Source organism: Myxocyprinus asiaticus, chromosome 36, assembly GCF_019703515.2.
Source record: "Myxocyprinus asiaticus isolate MX2 ecotype Aquarium Trade chromosome 36, UBuf_Myxa_2, whole genome shotgun sequence".
NCBI lineage: Eukaryota > Metazoa > Chordata > Actinopteri > Cypriniformes > Catostomidae > Myxocyprinus > Myxocyprinus asiaticus.
In genome coordinates, this window is record NC_059379.1 from 37,219,152 (window position 1) to 37,239,310 (window position 20,159).

The following is a 20,159-nucleotide window of genomic DNA, read 5'->3' on the forward strand; positions in this document are numbered from 1 at the left end:
AAATTTGGTTCTGATGAAGAATACAACAACACTACAGGAGTTAATAAAAGGTCTGGAGAAATTAAATACTATAATGGAGACTAGGCCTGCTGTCTTTATCATTTAGTTTGTTTTGCTGATCCTGTTATTTCTGGCCAGCACATAACGGACAGGCTTACATATATTTGTTTATTAGAAATCAAACTGACCATTGACCAGACTCTGAGTGAAGTGAAGAATGAATTTAGAAAGATTTGATGTGTAATACATGCTTACAGTAGAGATATGGCAGAAACCAAAGGGAGACAACTATTTCTAAAGTATTTATTTGTACAATACATTTCAAAAACATGCAAAGATAAAACCAATCAACATTTATCAGATATGGAGTTTATCAGACATGGAATAGGTGATAACAATGTGATGATGTGTAGGCACATACAGGTTCAGCAAAAGCTGTGTGATGATTTTTAAAAAAAAAAAATATTTTGTATTCCAAGGAAGAAAGTAAGTCATGCTGGTTTGGAGTGAGATAAGGGTGAGTAAATAGTGACAGAATTCTCACCTTTGGGTGAACTATTCCTTTAATATCCATCAAATGTTTTCTTAATGTTATTTACACAGGAGGAGTCCATTAAAGCATAGTCTCCAATTCTTTCCAAGACAGTGAACCAGAATTTTCCTCATCTGCTACAAAATAAGGCTCAACATCATGTTCACTTTCTTCCACATTCCTGTTGGTGTGATCACACGGAGACACTTTCCCATCAGCCCGCCTCAAAAGCTCATGATGCACTGTAAAAAACACAGCCTCAGTGTCATTGTGTGTGTAGCCAGCAAAGTTTCCTGAGGGATGCAGACGGGACTTACTTTTGCCCCCCAGGCCCACAGTCCCCAGAGGCAGTCCTTTAGTACCACTAACACTGTGGCAAATGCTATGTGTGGTGGTGTGAGACATCATGCCTCCATAGTAGCCACTTGCACCACCTGCACTGCTGCTTACACGCGGCTTCTGCTTCAGGTCTAGTGTGAGACTGCGTCTTAGCCACGCCTTCTTGACCTCTGCCTGCACCTGTGTATGAGAGAAAAAGTGATGCATAGACAAATTAGTTCACACAAAAATGTACATTTTGTCATTATTTTCTAAACCTGCATGCTTGTATTTGTTTTTTTTTTTTGTTTGTTTGTTTTTGGGGGTTTTTTAACACAGAAGAAAATCTTGCAATACAATGACAGTTTATAGTGACCACGGGCTGTCGGGTTCTAAAAAGGACATCAAAACATCATAAAATAAAATAGTAATGTGCCAAGTATTCTGAGTAGGGACGGTAACGGTTATTCGGATAACCGTGAGGGTTCACAAATTCGGTTATTTGTCAGGACGCATGATTAAAAAAATTTTATTGCAAAAGATATGCATCAAACACTACTCAAATTAGCAGAAAATAAAGCCCACAGTAAGCTATGAGCCTAAATAGCACAATACATAGATCTTTAAATTATAAAATCACTCATATTAAAGTAATGTGTTTACGAACACAGCCCAAATCCTGACGGTTTGTCAAGTCCCATCGGGCCTTGGTCAGGTTGAAGACCTTTATTGCACCAGTAGAATAACTGAATTTTATTTTTGGTATTTGAATACAGGCTTGTTGAAGGGTTAACTGAAACATGACTATCTGTGCACATCCCCAATTCTGAAGGTATACGATAGGTTTGTAATTTTTTACTGATAATCTTTCCCTTACTGAACATATGTTGATATTATTATGGTGCTTTTCTGTCTTTTTTTGAGCTTGACAGCCCCTGGTCACTTTGAACTGTCATTGTGTGGCAAGAGCTGTGCTCTTCAAAATGTATCCTTATATGTTCCACAGAACAAAATAGTAGCATAAAAGTTTTGAATGACATGAGGGTAAATAATTAAACTATTTTAAACTATTCCTTTAAAGACACTTTCCATGGACTATACATTAGAGCTTATTCTGCATAGAATTTTTCAAGTTCATACCAACCAGTGCCACATTTTAGGTAAATAAGTACAAACTCAAATAAACATTTAAGTAAAAAACAAAAAAAAAAACAAAACTTACCTCCCCATTGCAGAAGCAGTAAATAAAGGCAACAAAGAAACCCTGTGGAAATAAAAATCTTATTCACACACAATTTTTAGGGCAACAACATTACCAGTTCTGTAACCATTTTTCTGACACCATGCCTTAACCAGGTGAGACACAGCAAGTTTTTAGTGGCATTTATCTGTCCACATAGAAAGAACACAATCAGAGCATATTTGTTGTTTAATATACAGCTAATATACAGCTATTTTGGACTAATTAGATTTCAATGTGGATCACAATCTTCAATCCCATTGATGGTTATTTCATTGCATCACTGCACATTTTCATGAAGTTAAACTCTGCTCAGCTTTGTTGCATCATAAAAGGTTTCTGTCACTCATGTCTCTTACTGAAAATTAGTAAATTGTGATTGCTTTGTTGCTGCAAATTGCTGTAAGTGTGAATGCCCCTTTACATGGAAGAAATAGGATCTATTTCTTGTTGCTTTGTTGTACCATAGGACACATGATAGAAAAGAAAATCAAGCTATGTGACAGGACCCCAAAGACTATTACATTTTTAACAATTGAATTCTTGTGTAATTCTTGATTTATATTGACCTTGGGGAAAACGTATAAGTTCAGAGGAGACTGGGCTCATTTGACTGGATCTGATTTTTTTGAAAACTTGGAATATTTTGTCATAAGACTATTGAGTCCAGTGGTGCTTATGTTGGATTAATTATTGTGTTTGTTGCAAAATGTGGATCATTTTATATGACATTTTTTTTTTTTTTTGTCAGTTTCTTCGCATTACTCTAGTATCTCTAGTGTCTTAGCTTTCTTTATCTTGGTGCAGGTTTGAGTTTGAGACTGCATTCAAAATCTGGGATTTAAAATGTAAAAATAAAAATTAAGTTAAATTAAACCTGGAAATAAAAAGAAAGTTTAAAGATTTTGAAGAATTTAAAACAAAGAAATAGGTCATATGAATAACAATATGTTCATATGATTCTGCTCTAGTTATTGGTCACTAAACAAATGTAAGCAGGTTTGTGACATTGACCTTGTTAACTCCTTTGTACGTACGGCCTGATTTATTTATTTCAACTGAAGCACACAAGATACTCTTTGGAACATGCTGGGAAAACATGATCATCAGGTTTTGCACAAATTGTGAAGTCCCTGCCAGCTCAAGTGTATGTTGTCATTAAAGCAAAAGGGGTACCAATTACTAAGATTTTTTTTAATTCATGTTAATTTTCCCATTACATTTTTTTATTATAATTGTTATGCTGATAACATCATGTGGTGTAATGAAAATTGTCATATTAAATTTTCACTAGTGTTCTCAGACTTTTGGACCCCACTGTGTGTACTAACTGAACTTGCTTTACCTGTGAAGAGTTGAACAGCATCTCATAATGCATCTGAATCTGCCACAGCACACCAGTGACGTCAGTATATGGCAGAGCCATAAACAGCATATAATGAACTCCAAACAGTGGCATCAGCACCAGCGTTGACTTCAGCAGCTTCCTACAGACCACAACACACAAATCACTACAAATGCTGTGCCGTGTGTGTGTGTGTGTGTGTGTGTGAGAGAGAGAGAGAGAGAGAGAGAGAGAGAGCATGGTGAATTATAACCTGTATTGCTGTCTAGGGTCCAGTTTTCCGGTGTTTGTTTCCCACAACTTAGAGGCCAAAACTCTGATGATATTGAGGAAGAGGAAGAAGTTTACCTAGATGAGGAGTTTTGAGGAATATCAATGACTCATTGGTGGCACGACACGCTTTTTAATGCTCAGTACCAGTAACTCCCCACTGAAAAGACTACCATAGCTGACCAAGTGTGAGATACTGGTGTGCTGTCTTCTTAAAGGAATAGTTCACCCAAAAAAATGAAAACTGTAATCTTGTCTCTGGAACTCCAAAGTAAAAATGTTTGAAGTATCTTCATGCAGCTCATCCTATTTAATGATTGACATTTCAGTGACCAAGACTGTCAAACTTCAAAATAATATCATAAAAATAGTCAATACGACTTATTCTTTCCTGCCAATACCTCTGTCTTCTGAGGCAATACACTGTACAAACTGTTTTGTGATTTCACACAAAAAATGGTCTTCATTTGGTAACATCTAAACTAGCCACCAACGAAAGTAGTTTTTTATGGTTTGGATTATGTATATATTGATCCGTGAGATACCAATTGCATGTTACTACTTTTTACAGACTTTGTCTGAGTATCAGACCTCACAGTGATGTCACTGACACCAAAACAGCACTGATCTTTGCAAGAGCTTGGCAAGAGCTGTGAAAAAATTATTTACAAATTTCACTTTTTGTGTTCCATGGAAAGAAAGAGGATTTGGAATGACATGATGGTGATGGGGTAAATGATCACAGAATTTATTTTTGGTTAAAGTATTCCTGTAATTAACATAAACAGCAAGAATTATTTGGTCAGTCAACTTCACTAGAAAAGTCAAGCTGGTCCACCAGCTAGACCAGTACAACACCAGCATAAAGTAGCCCGGACCAGCAATGAAATTCCTAGAAAAGTCATTTTGTAGGGTTTTTAATAGAAAATATTTAGTGTTTCTAACATATGGATGACATATTTAGCAATTTATACAATGCAGATTTGCCTTATTACATCTAAAGATTTGACTTATAATAATGGTTTATTTGAAAAAGAACTGTTCTCTTACAACTATGGCTGCCAGGATTGGTACTTGATAGATCCATTTGAGATTGCCTGCGCTTATATCCCAGCACCTAGAGATGAGGAAATCCAGACTTAAGTGTCTTGACAAAATATTCACCCAGAAAATTATTTCTGTTTTTACTTTGCTGTAAAATTTATAATAAACACATTTTTTTTTTCATGACAGCAAAATAAATACTCAATAATGTTTAAGAAAAAAATTAAATTGTGGTGGTGTAAAGAAAATTAAATCAAGAACATATATCTGAAACCTATCTCTAAAATATCTGTTGTGGTGAGCCAGCCCTGCTTCTGTCAGTGTCTCCCATAGCAACAAGAACAAATGAGGAAGTGGAGCGAGCAGATCGCTTATGTCAGCACCACACTAGCAGACAACAAACAACTCTGTTTTGGCCGAGGGTGTCACACTTGCCAATACAAAATGGTGGAGTGATGACAAACATTCCAACTCACCGCAACTCTCTCTCTCTCTCTCTCTCTCTCTGATTCCCATGTGGAGCTTGCCGAAATAACAGCAGGAGTAACACGTCAGCGTAAACAATTGCAATAGAGTGATTTAGGGCATTTTCCTACCTGTAGTTTTCAGTTTCTGCTCTATGCTGTTTATAGACACGTTTGCGTTGCTATGCGAGTTTGCGTGACAGCTTCCAGATCTTGAAGCTATAGTTGGCAACGAATGGTCGTGTAGCTGACACACCAAGTCGTGTGGAGCGTGCACCAACACGACCAAAAACAAAAGATTGTGAGTCGTGAAGTGTTTGCAGGGTGCCGACTGTGAGTCCTGTAGTGTACACTAGGCATTAATGGCTTTAAAAAAAAGAAAACACTTCAAAATGGTTAGAAAAAAATCTTTCTGTCACTTAGGCTGTGTCTTGTATTCTCGTTAAGTGAACAATGAGCTTCTTTCTTTTTACTAAAGAATTGACAAGACGTCAAGCTGATCTGAATGTTTTCACTCCTCTCAGCAGCATATTATCACAAACGCTGATTGTAATCCATAGAGATTCTGTCACTAGTGTTTTTCCTGCCTTTTTTTCCCTCCACTATAATAACATCAGAAAGCGGAGCCACAACACCCTGTTTTTATTGAACAATGCCTACTCACTGAAAGCTGTATATGGAAATACTGTACGTGTTTTACGGCAAGCCTCAAAGGCACAAATACACAATCATGCACTTTCACAAAGGTATGTTACTCCATGAATCGCACACCTGGCTCGTTTGGTGCATTTGTTTCAGAACCTGGTGCATTTTCTCCCATGGTTCGGTTCGTATAGGTATGTATGTACACAGCAATCGCACTCGGATCCGCAACAAAACAGTTGTTCTGAGACTAACTGGACGGAGAAGAAATCTGTAGGTCAGCTCATCACTGTAATTCGCACTAGACACTGTAATCCTCAAAACGCAGAAATTGCCTTTTGGCGGCTATATTATCGCTCGTTTGGATAGCAGAAGAACTGACGCAGGTAAAAATGGCTTCACACTTTCTGTGTGTTTGTGTGCAGGCGTAAGAGAGAAAGAGCTCTCGGGCCGTAAGAGAAGGTTATTTTTAATGCAGAAATAATGAAAAAGCAACTAATGATGAATAAAAATAACCACAATGGAAATTTTCCAGTTTTGGTCCGTTTTAAAATATGACCTTGTGAAAGCGAACCGAACCATGAAGAAAATGCATCATTGTAACTATTTTAGCCCCTGTTTCGAAATAAATCAAGGAAACTACAGGTAGGAAAAAGCCCTAAATCACTCTATCGTCTTGGTGTCTGGGACAAGTCAGGGCGTGTAACAGGAGTGCGTACACAACAAGATAATTCGTCGTGAGATCTGAGACTTCATCGTAGACCAGTCCCGACTGGTCGCTGAATCATAACATCAAAGAAGATGAGCTTAAGTCCTGTAGTGTACACTTGGCATAACTCAGAAGGGAGTCCCGACGTTCAGTTGATTAACACCTCCTGCTGGCAGACGCTAATGTGCGCTTCGTCTCCCTCCCCCTGGCTGGCGGTTATGTTAATGAAGCTCACACCCAAAACCACTGGAAAAATCGGAAAGAGTGGCACCAGCTTAACCAGGCACACCTGCAGTGACTCAAGCTCATCAGCAAACATGCATTTAAACAGTGTTTCACCAAGAGACAGACGAGCTGCGACTCCACAAACCCATTAACCTGTTCTGGCCTCTTCTCCTACATAGAGAGAATAAAGCACGGAAAAGCCAACCACCACTCCACTCAGAAGCACTCTCACAATAATCGTCACCTCCACCACCTGCTTGTGCAACTATGAGTGGAGTCAGCTCCGAAACCTCTGCAACCCGCCCATCAGCTACTGATGGAGTTTACTGAGCAGGATTATGTGGAGGCTTTCCTGCACAATTTTGTGGTGATTGCTACTGGTTAGGGGTGGGACAGGGAAGAGTGGGCACGCACAGTTGCTCCCTTTCTCACAGGTGAAGCGCAACAAGCCTCTCTCCCTGCAACTTCAATGAACGATTATGAGGCATTAAATCAGGAAACCGGGTGGGTTTGTTGCCGATGTGAGCTGCCAAATGGCTCTATGAGTGGGGGTATGATCCTCTTGCCACGGTCTGATGGGAATCTTTCAGTGAGAGTCTTTAGGCACCTCATGATTCGATCTGATTCCGATTGTGGGAGTCACGATCGGATTCCAAAATGATTCCTGATCTACATTTTTTTCTTATTGATTATTCTGCTATACAAACACAGTAACTTCAAATTTTAACCAAATTTGGGTTTCTTATACTTTTTGTTGGTGTACTGTGTGTTACAGCCTTTGTACAGCAGTATTGTCATCTTAAAAATGATAAACACTGACAATATTTCTTTCATTTTATTAACAAATTGGCCCTTTACTTTCAGTATGAACAAGCTCTGAACAAAACATGGACTATCCATAACTGTTCTCAATTAAAATACTCACGAGAAGGGGCCTGGGTAGCTCAGTGGTAAAAGACGCTGGCTACCACCCCTGGAGTTCGCTAGTTCGAATCCCAGGGTGTGCTGAGTGACTCCAGCCAGGTCTCCTAAGCAACCAAATTGGCCCAGTTGCTTGGGTGGGTAGAGTCACATGGGATAACCTCCTCGAGGTCGCTATAATGTGGTTCATTCTCGGTGGGGTGCATGGCGAGTTGAACGTGGATGCCGCTGTGGATGGCATGAAGCCTCCACACGTGCTATGTCTCCATGGCGGTGCACTCAACAAGCCATGTGATAAGATGCGCGGGTTGATGGTGATTCATCCTCCGCCACCCAGATTGAGGCAAGTCACTACGCCACCACGAGGACTTAAAAGCGCACTAGGAACTGGGCATTCCAAATTGGGTGAAAAAGGGGAAAAATCAACAAAAAAAAAATTTTAAAAAAAAACAAATACTCAAGAGAATCCCAATTTTTTCAGAAACGATGGAATTAGTTTTCACGGTTATGCCGATGTTGGGCGCTTCGTTCAGGAGCGGGTTTGTCAAAGATAATTATTAATTATTAAAATCAATAGAACATTGATTAGAATTAACATTAGCTTACTGATCCTTCAAATCAACAATCATCAAGATAATTATCAATTATCAAAATCAATAGAATATTAATAAGGATTAATATCTCTGGGGCACCACCCTGGAATCAGGGACTAATAACCAGACAGTATAGCAGTCTCACTATAGGATTGTTCTCTTAGGAAAGTCAACGTTCGGAGAACATCCACATTCAAAAGGAAAACAATGAAGGCTTGAATCCGAGCACTGACATCCTCTGCCAGCCCTAAGACACAGGTGCATGCAGAACAATACCAAAACACTTCTCTTTAAAGTATAACAAAGTTTATTGATGCAGTAATATCAATTAATAATCAATACAATGCAGTCAATAAACTTCCGACTTCCAACTACAAACTAAACAGTAACATGATTAGATATGGTAACAAATAAGCCTATAATACATGAGAGGAGGGTATGTGTGTGTGTGTGTGTGTGTGTGTGTGTGTGAATGGGTGTGTGTGTGTGAATGGGTGTATGTGTGTGTCTGTGTGTATGTGTGTAAGGGGAGGAGTGCACAAAATGGCTCTCGTGGCTCTTATGGAGAGTGCATCACGCGAGGTTTCCAGCCAGATAATGTGGCCGTGAATGTGGACGGAGAGACTGGTTAATGGTGTCTGCCCGATTAACGCGTCTCCGCTGGTATAATAACTTAGGGACAAAGCTGGGCTCTATCGCCAAGTTATCTGCTCGCCAAATGTGTGTGCGTGTATGTTTGTGAAGGGTTGTGTGTGTGTGTGTGCAGTTAGTATGAGAAAGAGAGAACAGAGTGACGGCACCAAAGCCAGTTTTAGCGATTGTGGGAGAGAAGGCAACTGTTAGTTTTATCACTCAGAGACACGGTGAATGGCTCGTAATCCGTCCGCCGCAGTCGTTGGTTCTTTAATGGATAAACTCAGTGTGCCAGTCTCAACCATGATGGCGAAAATGTACAAACAGTCCAACGTGGTTGGATGACAACAGAGCAAATCTCATTCATGGAAACAGTGAGTTACAATAATACATTGAGTATTATTAGCAGCAATGAGCGGACTCGGAGGTCCTTAAACTGTACAAGCAATAACCTTGATTCACAAGAATAACAAACTATAATAATCTACCTCTGCCCAGACGTAAACCTCTTACTTGAGTCGATTGAGGACACGGGTAGAATGTGTGTTCATCCATCGTTTGTCTCTGACTCGGTTCCTCGAAGCTCGGGTGATGATGGGAGGCCGTTTCCTCACTCTGTCGGCGGGCGGTACGGTGGCTGATTCTCGGCGGATTGGCGGAGATATCAGCGAATTTGACTCGGTTGAAGAGGGGAGAGAAATTTCTTTCTTCACTTCTGCCGGAAAATGGGTGAGACGCGGATTGCTCGGCGATCTCCTTCGGATCCGTTAGCATGCTTGGTGGAACACTGAGAAATTTCAGCTCGTCCAGCGAGACTGAGAGATTATATGGCCAAAGTCCAGGTACGTACGTTAATTCCTTGGGCAGCGAGGCTACACCTGGGAGCAGCAAGGCTGCAACTAGACGCAGCGAATACTGTCCCTGGAAGCAAAGCTTAGAAAGATCTCAGAGGTTTTTATACTCCCGATTACGTCATGGTTGAGGGACGCGTTCTGTCGTTTCATCCAATAGGAGCAGAGAGTTCGATCCTTCAGAATTCACACATAGGTGTAAAATGAGCAAGGCTTCATGGGATCTGTAGTCTATTTTGGACACCGTTTGTTTGATTTTGGCGCCGTTGTTGTGGCTGTGAGGCTTCTAGTGTTCCTACAGGCCGCAGTCAGGCTTTATGACTGTGGGTAGGCCTGCCTTTTTATCTGATTACATGAGGCCCAACAGCCGACAATACCCAACTTTATATTACCTCAAAACCTGACGAAATTTCCCAATTCTCCAAGTTTGTAAAATGTATCAATGATATCAGGGACTGGATGGCTAGAAATTTCCTTATACTTAATTCTGACAAAACAGAGGTTCCCTGTCTGTCACTCAATCGACGTTGTGTTGATGTAGTGACACTAGGGGTTCGCTCTTAAGAGCCCCAATCACCTTTGCTTTATTCAGAAAAGGCCAATGAAAATTGGCGAGTGGAATTTGCATGCCACTCTCCGCACCAGGCATACGGGTATAAAAGGAGATGGCATGCACCAATCATTCAGACTTGTTCTCTGGAGCCGAGCGCATGTGTGTGTTCGTCCTATCACCTTGCTATTGCTGCTGGATTTTACGGTGCACATCAGCGGTCATCCTCGCACGATCGAGTGTTGTGCTTCCCCTAGGCGCTTCGGCAGCTGAGTCCACAGGTGTAAAAAGAGTATATTTAAAAGAGTATATTTTCTCTAAAAGAGCTTGCACAAACGATTGCCGTCATTTTAAAGATGTCCTTTTGCCTTTGTGCTACTGGGTGTGGCTGTTATCTCTCCCCACCGGATGGTCACAGAATCTGTCTCGAGTGCTTGGGTCGCCAGCACCTTTTGTGGATGGATCATGTTTTCACTGTGAGAACTTGCCCATGAGAACATTGCGGTCACGGCTCTCTTTCTTCTCCGTGAAGCAGAGAGCCACCACGGCTGCTTCCCGACCCGGTCCATCCTGAGTTGAAACTCAGGCGGCTGGGTCGGCGAGCGCCGTGGGCGACTTGGATGCGGATATGGGAGCTTCTCCGCCGGCTCAGTTCCCGTGGACCTCCCATCCCCCAGCATGCTCGTTCTGCCTGGTAGAGTTCACGAGCGAGGCAGGCGGTCCGCTTCAGGGCGGATTTAATGTCTCGTTTGCAGCTCGTGACGAGAATGAGTTATTGGTCGCAGCATCAGAGGGTGGGCTCCTGCTTTCAGAAGCAGATGAGTCTACTGAGCTCCCACTCTCGCGCGATAGAGCTCAGGACGAAGTGGACACTGAGTTGGCAGCTGTGCTGGTAACACTTTATTTTGATGGTCCCAAATAGATATTTAACTGACTATAAGTGACTTATCAACTGGCTTGCTATAGCTAGTAAACAGTGTTTCAACAAACATTCAGTAGATTTTCAAAGTCAGAAGTACACGTTTCCCCCAGTGAGCCTCATACACAGACGTTGTGCAAAGTCAGGGAGGATGGGCAACAAGTCCTGATGGTTGCACCGTACTGGCCCAACCAGACTTGGTTCTCAGACCTGATGCTTCTGGCAGTAGCCCCTCCCTGGCACATTTCCCTGAGGCAGGACCTTCTCACTCAGGGGCAGGGCATGCTCCGGCACCCACGGCCAGACCTCTGGAATCTCCAGGTCTGGCTCCTGGACGGGATGTGGAGGACCTAGCAGGCCTTCCACCATTGGTGGTACACACGATCACTCAGGCCAGAGCCCCCTCCATGAGGCAGCTGTATGCTCTGAAGTGGCATCTCTTCACAAATTGGTGTTCTTCCCATGGGGAAGATCCACAGAGATGTGCAGTCGGACCTGTGTTGTCCTTCAGGAGGGGCTTGAGAGACAGCTGTCTCCCTCTACCCTGGATATGTACGTGGCTGCTATAGCAGCATATCACGATACACTGGATGGGAGACCTTCACGGCAGCACGACCTGATCACCAGGTTCCTCAAAGGTGTGAGGAGATTGAATCCCACTAGACCGTGTTTGGTTCCCTCTTGGGATCTCTCTGTGGTCCTACCTGCCTTACAGAGAGACCCCTTTGAGCCCCTGGAGCAGGTCGGGCTCAGCACTTTGTTGCTGAAGACGGCCCTCCTGGCGGCACTCACTTCTATAAAGAGTGTTGGGGACCTGCAGGCGCTCTCTGTCACTAGCGAATGCCTGGAGTCCGGGCCAGCACACTCTCACATGATCCTGAGACCCCGGCCTGGTTACGTGTCCAAAGTTCTTACCAATCCCTTCCGGGATCAGGTGGTGAACCTGCAAGCGCTCCCTTCAGAGGAGGAAGACCCGGCCTTGTCATTGCTGTGTCCAGTTCATGCCCTGCACATCTATCTGGACCGCATGCAGAGCTTTAGATGCTCGGAGCAGCTCTTTGTCTGCTTTGGAGGGCAGCAGAAGGGAAAATTGTCTCCAAACAAGGTTGCCCCATTGGATTGTGGATGCCATTTCTATGGCTTACCAATCACAAGGCCTGCCATGCCCTTTGGGAGTCTGGGCACACTCCACCGATGTGTTGAGTCCTCCTGGGCACTGGCGAGGGGCGCCTCTCTAGCAGGCATATGCAGAGTAGCGGGTTGGTCTACACCCAATACCTTTGCGAGGTTCTACAACCTGCGCATAGAACCGGTTTTGACCCGAGTCTTACGGGGCAGCCAGTCGGGTGTATCGCTTGCATTGCGCCTTTCCCCTTTTTTTTGGGGGGGGGGGGATTTTCCCCTTTTTCTTCCAATTTGGAATGCCCAATTCCCAATGCGCTCTAAGTCCTCATGGTCGCATAGTGATTCGCCTCAGTCCGGGTGGTGGAGGATGAATCCCAGTTGCCTCCATGTCTGAGACAGTCAACCGGCGCATCTTATCACATGGCTTGTTGAGCGCGTTGCCACAGAGACATAGCGCGTGTGGAGGCTTCACGCCATCCACCGCGGCAACCACGCTCAATTCACCATGAGCCCCACCGAGAACAAACCACATTATAGCGACCACAAGGAGGTTACCCCATGTGACTCTACCCTCCCTAGCAACCGGGCCAATTTGGTTGCTTAGGAGACCTGGCTGTAGTCACTCAGCACGCCCTGGGATTCGAACTAGCGAACTAGCAAACTCCAGGGGTGGTAGCCAGCGTATTTGACCACTGAGCTACCCAGGCCCGCCTTTCCCCTTTTTTAAGGTGATAATGTGCGCTATCTTTTCCACAACACTTCCCCGTAACTGGTGAACAATGGACACCTCTTTAATTCTTTAAGCACTATACGGTAGTGAACTCAGAAGAGGAGTAAAGCCACCAGGCCCAGTAGTCTTGGTATGCCCCTTTTCAGGTGAGCCCATGCACTTGGGCTCAGTGCCCCATACGTGGTGATTCCCCCTCGGTAATCCCGTATGATGCGTTTCCACTGTTCGGTTTCCCCTCAGGTGAACCCTGTGTTTCCCCTCATCAGAGCTCTGCTCTGCCTCAGCCACTGTTGCTGTGTTCCCTCTCTGTAGATAGGGTCCTCCCCAGTGGCATCATTCCATATGTGAACTTCCCCATTGGTAAGTCCATGTGAGGTATTCTCCACATGTTAACCTCCCTCCAGTAGGATGTGGTCTCCGTAATGCTCTCCCTCCTGGAGAGGGAAGAGCACTTCCCCAGCGCTATTATAGCAGGTGCTCGGTGGGAAATTGCTTAATACAAAAATCAGGAAAGGCCACCGCCTGTAGCCTCCTCGGTTAAGTGCCTCCTCCCACCATTATTGGGACCAGGGAGATGCCTTACCTAACTCGCTGGAAGGTCACGACATGGTCGAGCACTCACTGCGAGGCACGCAGCAGCCTGCTCATGTCCACTCCTCCGTACCTCGTGACACGTTTCAGCGCCTGCGGCATTTCGTATAGGAACCCCTAGTGTCACTACATCAACACAACATTGAGTGAGTGACAGACAGGGAACATCTTGGTTACTGATGTAACCTCTGTTCCCTGATGGAGGGAGCGAGACATTGAGTCCCTCCTGCCACAGCACTGAACTGACCGCTGACATGACTGGGACTCTCTCTCGGCTCCTCAGCACAACTCTGAATGAGTGGTGCATGCCATCTCCTTTTATACCTGTATGTCCGGGGCAGAGAGTGGCACGCAAATTCCACTTGGCAGTTTTCATTGGCCTTTTCTGAATAAAGCAAAGGTGATTGGGGCTCTCAAGAGCGAACCCCTAGTGTCACTACATCAACACAACATCTCGTTCCCTCCTTCAGGGAACAGAGGTTACATCAGTAACCAAGAACAAAAACTTCTAAAAATGAGATACCAGAATGTAATTTGACTCTCTGGTTGTACTGTTATGTCGTATTCTATAGTAAAAAACTTGGGTATTATATTTGATAGCAATCTGTCCATTGGAAAAACACATTTTCAACCTCCAAATTCCAACTTCCTCCTCAGAAATATTGCTAAGTTATGACATATGCTCTCTGTTTCTGATGCCGAAAAGCTTATTCATGCACTCATGATCTCAAGTCTAAATTATTGGGTGCATGTCCTGCAGATTCAATAGAATTAGCTTCAATTAGTTCAAAATGCAGCAAATAAAGTGCTTCCTAGAACCAAGAAATATGATCATATCAGCCCAACTGCATTGTCACTACATTGGCTACCTGTTAAGTTTCGTATTAACTTAAAAATTATGTTAATTACTCACAGAGCTTTGAATGGTTTAGCTCCTCAGTACTTAAGTGGCCTTCTATCATGCTATAATCCATCATGTTCAGAACAATAGAAAAATTCCGGCCTGTTAATAATACTTACAATATCAAAATCCACAAAAGAGGTAGGTCCTTTTCCTATATGGCTCCTAAACTATGTTATAGTCTTCCTGGCCTTGTTCGGGACTCAGACACACTCTGTTTATGTCTAGACTAAAGACTCATCTCTTCAGCCAGGCATACACCACTTTAAATACATACAATTTAATTCTCAACTCAAAGTTATGCTGCATTAATTAGGTCTGCTGGAACCGGAAACACTTCTCATATTCTATAACTCTGCTTTAAATTGAATGGCATCTATGCTAATATTATTCTATTTGTTTTCCTGTCTCATCCTTAGGATACATATCCCAAGGTTACCAGAGCCTGCCAGATCCAGCTCTGGTCCAGCCCGATGTCCACTCCCACTCCAATAATTGGTCGCTGAGTGATGACCACTAACTGCAGCCTGTGCCAACCAGACAGCGAGGACTGCTTCAAATAATCAATGTTGTCTGAATCACCTCCATCTACTACGATGGACTTCACAGAGGAAGAACTACTGCCAACTCTAACCGTAAGACATGGGATACTCCATTGGCCACTGCCTGAACCTCTGACCTAGGATGGACTTCACCGAAATGAACTGTCACAAACTTCCAGTCGGACTGTGATGCACCTCACTGACCTCTGCCTGCATCGTCTTGGTCATAGGATGGACGACACTCACTTAAAATGGAATAAATAGACAATAAAGGAATGCCAACTAAAGACTTTATCATCTTAATAACAAAGCACACTACATCTACTGTATGAGCACTTCCACAGTTAATTCTGGATGGACTTCAAAGACATTTAGTCATTAATCTTACAGTTCATACAAGAACCCTTTTTTTAAACAATGGCCAATCACATCTACTCTTACATAAAACAAGACTTGTACTACACATAGATAACTATTACTAGCATTATTTTCATGCTGTTAAGCCACAGGGGAACTGGCCCACCAGTGAGCCTTGTTTCTCCAAAGGTTAATTTTCTCCATTTACTTCAACCCCAATTCCGAAAAGGTTGGGACAGTATGAAAAATTCTAATAAAAACAAAAAGGAGTGATTTGTAAATTATATTCAGCCTTTGCTATATTGAAAGCATTACAACTAAACATTATGTAATGTTTTACCTTGTGAATTTCATTGTTTGTTTGTTTTTTGAAAATGTACAATAATTTCAAATCAGATGGTTGCAACACACTCCAAAAAAGTTGGGACAGTTGAATGTTTACCACTGTGAAACAACCATTTCTTCTAATAACACTTATTACGAATTTAGGCACTGAAGACACAAGTTTGTTACGTTTAAAAAGTGGAATTTTCCCCCATTCATCCATTATGCAGGTCTTCAACTGCACAATTGTGCGAGGTCTTAGTTGCCGTATTTTGCGCTTCATAATGCGCCACACATTCTCAGTTGTAGATGGTCAGGACTGCAGTCAGGCCAATCTAGCACCCACACTCTCTGCTTATTCGGCCAGTATGTGGCATGAAGTTGTGCTGCTGAAAATTCTGGGACATCCCTGGAAAAGACAGTGCTAGATGGCAGTGTATGCTGCTCCAAAATTTTTACATATCTGTCTGCATTAATGGTGCCCTCACAGTTGTGTGAGTTACCCATGCCATGGGCACTGACACACCCCTGGTTCATACAGACAACAGCTTGGATGGTCCTTTTCCTCTTTGGCCTGGAGAACACGACGGCTGTGTTTTTCAAAAACTATTTAAAATGTGGACTCTTCAGATCAAAAAACACGGTTTCACTGCTCTACTTTCCATCTAAGATGAGACAAAGCCCAGAGAAGTCAGCAGCGCTTCTGGACAGTGTTGATGTAGGGCCTCTGCTTTGCATAGTGAAGTCTTAACATGCATCTGTGGATGCAGCGGCAAATGGTGTTGACTAACAAAGGTTTACTTAAGTAATCCCAAGCCCATGTTCATGATATCCATTACAGATGAATTATGTTTTTTAAGAAAGTGATGTCTGAGGGATTAGAGAACACACACATTCAGGAGTGGTTTTCATCTTGCCCTTTACGCACTGAGATTTGACCATATATCCTTGAAACTTTTAAATATATTGTGCACTGTAGAGGGTGAAATGCCCAAAATCCTTCCAATTTGTCTTTGGGGGAACATTGTTCTCAAAGTACTGGTTTATTTGCTGAAGCATTTGTTGGCAAATTGACAAGTCTCGAATGATTCTTGCTCTTGAAGGACTATGCTCTTTTTGGAGGCTCCTTATATACTATGACACGATTGCCTCACCTGTTTAACATCTCCTGTTTCACATTGCCTTGTTATTTTAACTCGTCAAAATTGCACCTGTCTCAACTTTTTTGGAGCGTGTTGCAATCATCTGATTTGAAATTACTGTAAATAGAAATAAAAAAACATCATATAATGTGTAGTTGTAGAGTTTTCAATTTAGCAAAGGGTGAATATAATTTACAAATCACTACCAACTTTTTTGGAATTGGGGTTGTTTTGTGTTCTTTGTCTTTTGCCTGGGGGTCAAAGACAAATAATATTACATAAAATATATATATATATATATATATATATATATATATATATATATATATATTAGGCATCCTTTATAATCACATTTTTCATCAAACTGCACAATGATGACAAAGACATTACAGCTTCATTTTCTGTTTCAGCATAATTTTCTCTTAAGCTGTTTTGAAATAATGTGTGTTGTGAAAAGCGCTATACAAATTAAAAAAAGACTTGACTTAACAATTTTTCAGTTTCTTTTGTTTAGAACCTTTTAACAAAGAAATCTCTTTAAAGCAGAAAAAATAAAATAATGGTTCTCTATCAAAACACTCAGTTTAGTAGAGTTTCAAAATGTTTCAGTTTCTTTTGTTTAGAACCTATTAACAAAGAAATCTCTAAAGCAATAGAGAAATAATAGTTAATGGTTCTCTTGTCAAAACATTCAGTTTAGTAGAGTTTCAAAAATTTTCAATTTCTTTTGATTAGAACCTTTTAACAAAGAAATATCTTATGAATGCAGAAAATAAAAAACAAATAACAGGCCACCGATTAAATAAGAACATTGATAAAAATACAACATTTAACATAGTTTATCAATTGGATACTGTCATGTGTAAGTTTTGTATAGGAACAGGAGTTCTTGTGTTCTTGTGTAAGTGTGCTTCGCTGTGCTGTAACAATATTTCCTGCAGTGAAAAAGACTCTCTCTGCAAGTTCCAGGAAGGCATAAATACCTCCTTGCCAACATTGAGAGCAAAGGAAATGTCACCTTATTGACATGCCACCAGTTCAGGGGGTCCTCAGATAGAAAGAGTGGTGGGGGACTCCGATATCTGGCCATCTTCTCTTGAGCTCTGGCATAGACTGACTGATGATGCGGTGGAATTGATGCATCAGAGAAGGTCTGCCCCAGCAGACTATGTGGCAAAGATGAAGCCCTCCTTTTGGAAGCAGAAAGACATTGATCTTGCTTCTCTGTGATTACAGGCTGTGGGCTGTTGGCTTCTTTCACTGTGATGTCTTCTGCATTTTCATACTCTTTTGCCCCATCTTCTTGTTTTATGCAAGCATAACAGAAGCAAGTAAACAACACCATTCAGATACAAATTTAAAAACTATTCAGATATATCAGAAGTCCATGCAATCTACATTGAAACATTATAAACTAAAAACACATTGATTAATAATTAAGACATCTATTAAGACATTAACATAATAGTTATACAAAAGCCTTGTAATATTGCACTGTTAATAAATGTAAAATTCAAACCCTGTATTAATTATGCACTTTATTACCACTAATACAGTGTAAGAATGACCTCTTGTGATGACGAAGCCTCAGTTATCACTCTTCTGTATGTCTCCTCTCTCTCCTCTTTGGAAAGAAAAGGCAGTCCCTTAAAACACGGGTCAAATGCAGCACCACTATGAAGAAGACTGGTCTCATGCTCACTGATGACCCTCTTTACCTTCCTGATCACTGATGTCTATTCAATGTTATCTTTCATGTCCTGGATCAACTGAGCATGCAATGGAGCAATCAAAGACATTGTGGGGGTGCCCTCCTCTGACATTAGCAAAGTGGCATCTTTCATTGGTTTTAAGGCCATTATAACATCCACAGCACATTAAATATCTGCTTCTGTGAGGGTGCAGATGTCAGTCACTCCTTTCCTCACCACAGGTGATAGTAATGCAGCACAGATAGTGGGTTGTTGCTCAAGAAATTTTTCAGCATCTCATATATGCTGTTCCATCTGGTGATGACATCTGTTTTCAATTTGTGACAAGGCAGATTAAGGAGTTTTTGCTTCTCCTTAAATTGATGCTTTCCAATATTGCTGCGGTGGAAAAAAGTGACAGTACATTTCACCCTCACACTTCTCAGCCTTTCTGGTGCACAAACAGCCGTGCACTACTGCATAGCCGCGGTTTGAATTAAACTCAGAATCGAGTCTGAATTTTTAAGAATTGATTCAGAATCCTTAAAGAAAGAATCACAATGCATCGGTGAATTGATTTTTTCTCCCACCCCTACCACCTATAGAATTTGGCACAACTGTGGCTGCTGCATGGAAACCTTACATTGCTTCAAGTGGCCGAAAGAGTTGGATAAATTGCTCCATGCTCTACTCCAGCCCCAAAGTAAAATGGTAGGAATGACCAATCCACACTCCGATATGGTGGAAGCAGCTGAGCTGCAGAGACTATGCACATTGGGGAGAGGGTCCTGATGTTCCCTTGAAGGGGCCCAATGGAGCGCTGACTGCTGGAGGGCACCCATGGGGCAGAACACTATGTTGCGCTTACAGCTCCCATTAATGAAATAATGCCCAGCGATCCAAGTCTCCTTAATGCTCAGGACTGGTTCGCGGGATGTGTTGTACATCAAATAAAACTGACCAACGCTCCATTAAGGAAGGTTTGTGTTGATGGAAGGTGCACACAAGCGATGTTGGACTCTGGTAGTGCCATTAGTCTCACCCAGCACAGTCTACAGGAACGGAAAATCATGGTAAGTCATTTATTCCAGTGACATATATTCATGGTGACACAAGTTATGTTCCATTTGCTGTGAAAACTATTCCTGCAGAGCTGGGGTTCTGGATGCTGCAAGTGGGGATACTCAAAGATCTCCCAGTCTCTCTACTGCTGGGCCGAGACTGGCCGGGGTTCGACAGTCTGTTAGCCTCCACAGCACCATCTGCGTCTAGAAGGCATGCACATCAGGTTCCACAGAGACAAAAAGCACCGTCTGTGATGGTGGGATCTGTGATATACAGGGTACACCAACCTGGCAGACACAGGACAGAACAAATATATCATATAAACCTCCTGAACCTCCAAGTGGTGGGTGGAGCCGAATCTCCAGTTGGTATCCCTGGTCCAAGGAGAGCTTCCAGTAGTGAACATCAGAGAGCACCTTACTCCTTCCCAGAAAA

The 20,159-nt window shown here is 42.3% G+C and overlaps 1 protein-coding gene across 1 annotated transcript in view; it reads right to left on the bottom strand.

The window, feature by feature from the left end:
- Positions 1-398: 398 nt before the first annotated feature.
- The window catches only part of pth3r (parathyroid hormone 3 receptor), an 81,363-nt gene continuing 61,602 nt past the window's right edge, over positions 399-20,159 (bottom strand). Inside the window, exons 10-14 of the mRNA XM_051674497.1 lie at positions 4,756-4,822; positions 3,689-3,783; positions 3,436-3,577; positions 2,073-2,114; positions 399-1,051 (exon numbers count right to left, since the gene is read on the bottom strand). Coding sequence (XP_051530457.1) covers positions 614-1,051; positions 2,073-2,114; positions 3,436-3,577; positions 3,689-3,783; positions 4,756-4,822 — 784 coding nt within the window. The 3' untranslated portion in view covers positions 399-613. The remainder of the gene's footprint in view (positions 1,052-2,072; positions 2,115-3,435; positions 3,578-3,688; positions 3,784-4,755; positions 4,823-20,159) is intronic.